General features: G+C 61.6%; 2 protein-coding genes across 2 annotated transcripts, besides 3 other annotated features; both read right to left on the minus strand.

The window, feature by feature from the left end:
* Positions 1 to 134: 134 nt before the first annotated feature.
* Positions 135 to 161: a microsatellite.
* A 59-nt stretch (positions 162 to 220) lies between these two features.
* On the minus strand, positions 221 to 1,480 carry Tco025E_03486 (putative peptidase t; the record flags this gene model as incomplete). The annotated part of the gene is made up of 1 exon (XM_029370404.1): positions 221 to 1,480. The coding sequence occupies one exon, from the start codon at positions 1,478 to 1,480 to the stop codon at positions 221 to 223; it is 1,260 nt and encodes a 419-aa protein (XP_029229539.1).
* Positions 1,481 to 1,508: 28 nt separating this feature from the next.
* Positions 1,509 to 1,541: a microsatellite.
* A 173-nt stretch (positions 1,542 to 1,714) lies between these two features.
* Positions 1,715 to 1,755: a microsatellite.
* A 249-nt stretch (positions 1,756 to 2,004) lies between these two features.
* On the minus strand, positions 2,005 to 3,921 carry Tco025E_03487 (DUF3508 domain containing protein; the record flags this gene model as incomplete). Its single annotated transcript, XM_029370405.1, has 1 exon — positions 2,005 to 3,921. One exon carries the CDS (start codon positions 3,919 to 3,921, stop codon positions 2,005 to 2,007), a length of 1,917 nt encoding a protein of 638 aa, XP_029229540.1.
* Between the last annotated feature and the right edge of the window lie 641 nt (positions 3,922 to 4,562).

Raw genomic sequence — 4,562 nt, forward strand, 5'->3', positions numbered from 1 at the left:
AAACTTGCACTCCCTCCCTCCTTACGTTTTGTTCGTTTTTCTGCCCTCGCTGCTGGGGAGGAAAGAAGGAGGGGGGAAGGCGCCACGTCCGTCACGTGTGTGCGCTTGCGATTTCATTGCCCTTCATGAAATAGAAATAAACAACCAAACAAATAAACAAATGGGGGCCGCGGCGGTCACGGAAGCGCAAGGAGCCCCCCACCAGACACGCGCACGCACGTCACAGCCGCGGCTTCGCGCGTTTGGCCGCCAGGAAGACAATCTGCCGCGTCACTTCGTACGACTTGAGCAGCGACGGCACCGGCAGAAACTCGAACTTCGAGTGGAAGTTGTGTGCGCCGGTGAAGTAATTTGGCGTTACGATGCCCTTCGCGGAGAGCACCGCCCCGTCGGTTCCCCCGCGCATCGCGGTCACCTTGGCCTCCACGCCCGCAGCCCGCATCGCCTCAAAGATGATGTCCACCGCCGTGCGGTCGCCGCCGAGGGAGTCGGCGATGTTGCGGTACTGGTCTGCCACCCGCACCTGCACGCGTCCGGTGGGGTGCAGCTGCTGGATCTCCCTGGCCACCGTGTGCAGCTTCTGCTTGCGCTCCTCAAACTTCGCCAGGTCAAACTCGCGCACCATCACTTGTAGCACGGCCTCGCTTTGGTTCGCGGTCATCTCCGCAAACCAGTGGTAGCCGTCCTTTCCCGCCGTGCACTCCGGCGTCTCGTTGCGGTCGAAGCGTGAAATGTAATCCACGGCCATCAGCAACGGGTTCACCAGCACCCCTTTCGCCGACATGGGGTGCGCCGTGACGCCGGTGAAGGTGATTGTGGCGCCGGCGGCGTTGAAGTTCTCGTACACCACCTCGCCCAGCTCACAGCAGTCGATGGTGTAGGCAAAGTCCACGTTGAAGCGGGAGGCCAGGTCGAGGTGCTTGGCGCCCACGAGGCCGACCTCCTCGTCCGGGACGCAGCAGACAATGATGTCCCCGTGCTCGTCCTCCGGCCGCAGACTTGTGATCATCTCCACCACCGTCGTCACCGCCGCCTTGTTGTCCGCGCCAAGGACACTCGTGCCGTCGCTGAACAAAATTTCCTGGCCGGCGTACTGCGCAATCTCGGGGTGCTCCGCCGCCCGCAGCCAAATGTCCTGCTCCTTGTTAAGGCAGACGTCCCCGCCCTCGTAGCGCAACTTCTGCGCCCGCACCACCGGACTGAGGCCAACGTCGATGGTGTCGAGGTGAACAATGAAGCCGACGGTCGGGCAGCCTTTTCTGCGTCCCCGCTTCACCGCCGTCACCGTCGCGTGGTTGTCGCACACGACGTCGTCGAGGCCACCGGCGCGCAGCTCTGCCGCAACCAGCTCCGCAAGCTCCTGCTGCCCCGGGGACGTCGGCAGGCACTTGCCGACGTTGGCCGGGTTGCTCTGGCTTGAGATGGCGGAGTACCGCATGAAGCGCTCCACAAGCCGCTCCTCCACACTTTTGCCTGGCATCGTTCTGCGTGGGCTACTGCCGATATTCTTCCTTTTTCTTTTTCTTTCGTTTCCTTTTTCTCCTCTCTTCGCGCCGAGCCCCGAGGGAAGGGCCAAACAGCGGGGCAGAAAAACACAAGAGCACGGAGAGGGGGCAGGAAGAGAAGAAAAGCCTCCACCGACGAAAATAAAACAAAAAATATATTGAATAACAACTCCAGTCACTCTCTGTCCCTTGACTGTTCTTGTCGTCGATTTCTCTTTTTCTTTTCCTTTTTTTTCTTTTTTCATTCTCTCCCTTCCATCCTACCCGGGTGTCTACCGTACATCATGGCTGCAATTCACATGTGGGGCCTCGTGTCCGCCACAGCCCCCAGCGCCCTCCTACCCCTCCCTATTTCTCCCTTTTTGTTTGCCGGATTGCGGGGCCACTCTCGCACGCCGCCGCAGAGACGCATGGAACAAGGAAAAGACAGGCAGGAAGAAAACAAAAACAAAAAAGGAGGGGTGTGGGGGTGGGGCGGCGCCCACTCCTCCCCCGGCGGCTAGTAGAGGAAGGCTCGCTGGACAGTCTCTATCGCGGAGGTCTGGGTGCCCCGCAGCCCTTTCAGGTACTGCGCCGTACGTGGTGGCTGCACCGCGGCGTCCTGCATCGTCTGCGTCGCGTCGTCGCGCGGAGGCCGCACCTGCGTGGTGTTGTCGCGGCGGAAGTGCGAGGCTATCGTTTGCGTCGAGTGGGTGCGCATGTCGAGGAGGTTGACGAGCTTCAGCGCCTGGCGCCGCAGGTCCCACTCGTTCCAGCGGTAATTGTGGTCCATGTAGGGGTCTCTTTGCCCTGTTTGCGTGCAGGCGTCGTGGCGCTCCGCCGCCGCGACGAGGCTCCCGCGTGGCTCGTAGGTGCGGGTGCCTTTGATGTACAACTCGCGCGGGAGTTGCCTGAGGAGGTCGAGGAGGCCGGCGAGCACCAAATCCTCCTGCACCAGGTGCTGCGCCCCCTCAATGAACCGCAGCGGCGCCCCCACAAAACGCCGTAGCGCGTATTCGGAGCAAAAGGCGTACCAGTCGCCTCGAGCGCTGTCCGGCGGCGAGCAAACAACAAAGCCGGCGAACGCGTCGTCCGCCTCGCTCGTGCGCCCCTCCACGCAAATGCCGTCCTCCACGAGGCTCACCAGACACAGCCCGTTCATAGCCCGCGACGCACTGTGCTGCGCCAGCTCGCTAGCATCCTTGGCGTACTGCAGGAGCACCTGCGCCCCCTGCGGGGCCGCGGCAGTTGCGACGGCAGCCGCGATGGCGGCACGATCCGCCGTGGTCTCCTTCGAGGCGGTCACGGTTTCCGCCAGGATGGTTGGCGGCAGCGAGGTATCTTGTAACTTGCCAAGAGAGAGGGAGACGTCCAGCAGGGCCTGGATTTCCTCAAACCCGTCAAGGCTCTGCTCCGCCTCCTCGTAGGCCTCTGCAAGAGCAATAAATTTGGGGTAGACGGTGCGCTTCGGCACGCGACTGCGCAGCGTGACGCCGTCGGAACGCATCGAGCCCACCCCAAGCACCGCCTGCAGCTCCGCGAGCGCCTTGTCGTACGCGGGGAGGAAGTCGGTGTGGATGCGGGCGGAGAGGGCGTCCAGCTGCTCTCGTGCCGTGCGCAGGTTTAGCAGAAACTGCAGCTGACGGTGGTACTCCTCGCAGATCGCCTGCCTCGCGGGGTTGCCGACGGGCGCCGAGGGGGAGCGGAGAAACTTCACGTAGTCGGAGCAAACGGTGGCCGCGGAGTGAAGTTCCTCGGAAATGCGGCTACCCAACTCATTCAGAGACTTCTCCGCGGTTTCCCTCAGCGCCAGCAGGCCAATCCCCGCGGTCCGTCCCTCCACTTTGTTGTACAGGCGAATACCCCACACAATGCGGCGCAGCTCCTCCAACTGCCGCTTCTTCTCCTCCGCCGTCTGGTTTGCAAAGGCACGCACTTGCGAGCGCGGCAGCACGGCGTTCAGGACCGCCGCTGTCTCCTTCCGCGGCCCCACCTTCCCCTGAGTGGCGTTCAGTTGACGGTAGCGGTGCAGGATAAAAAAGGCAATCTCGCTAAGTATCTCCTCCGGCATTCTTGTGGAGTTCTCACAGAGAGAGCCCAGCAGACGCAGCGTGACCGCCTCCTGCTTCACCTGCTCATTGCGACGCTTGCTCGCGAAGCTGCCGCGCAGCGCCGCCGTTTGGCACTGCAGCGAGAGGGTCGCCAACACGTGCGGCGAACAAGCGGCAAGGTAGCTCGATATTTTTTCTGCCATCGACTCAATCGCCTCCGGCGCGGCCGCAACGTTGCCCTTTTCGTCGGTGTCTGGAGAGTTGAAGAGAGACAGCCGCACCACAAAGGCAGCCAGCTCCTCCGTGACGCTAAGCGCCGTGGCCTCATCCGTGCGGCTGCGGAGCCGTCGCACAATCTCCTTCGCCAGCGCCGGGACGACGTTCATCCTGTGCGCCTTCCCGCCGGTTGTATGTCTGGGAGAGTTAGCGCGGGAGCGAGGACGAGCGTGGGACCTCCTCCGCCTCCGCCTCACCCCTGCCTTTGCGCAACTGCTTCTGTCTTGCCGTGCCTGGGCCGCCACGGCCGCCCCACTTTCTTTCCTTCTGATTCTATCGCCGCCGGCAACGCCACCCGCGGAGAGAGGCAGCAGCAGGAGGAGAGGAGAGAGAAACGAAGCAAAGCGAAGAGGCGTCGTTATCCTCCGCGGAGCGCATTTGGTGCCACCCCCCGCATGCACAGACAGGCACGCCGCTACACCGCGACAGGAAGACACAGATATGTGTGTGTGTGTGTATATATATATGAGAGGTATTTACAGTCACTCCTAAAGAATTGATTCCGGCCAAGGTAAACGACAACAAAAAAGGATCATAAAGGGAGTTGCCGTGATTAAAGCAAAAGCCCTCACTCTGGTGCACCTACGCACACCGGCACTCACTCCCGCTCCCGCTTTTGCTCGCCGCACAATTCATTGATGGAGTTCAGTGAGAGGAAATAAAAATCTGTACATACCCCCTCACGGGGTTTGGTAGCTACTCAACGCCAAAGCTATTTGTCTTTTGCGGCGGTTACTTTTTCGCTTGGTGA

This window comes from Trypanosoma conorhini (assembly GCF_003719485.1).
Source record: "Trypanosoma conorhini strain 025E chromosome Unknown Tco_14.4_contig_00158, whole genome shotgun sequence".
Classification (NCBI taxonomy): domain Eukaryota; phylum Euglenozoa; class Kinetoplastea; order Trypanosomatida; family Trypanosomatidae; genus Trypanosoma; species Trypanosoma conorhini.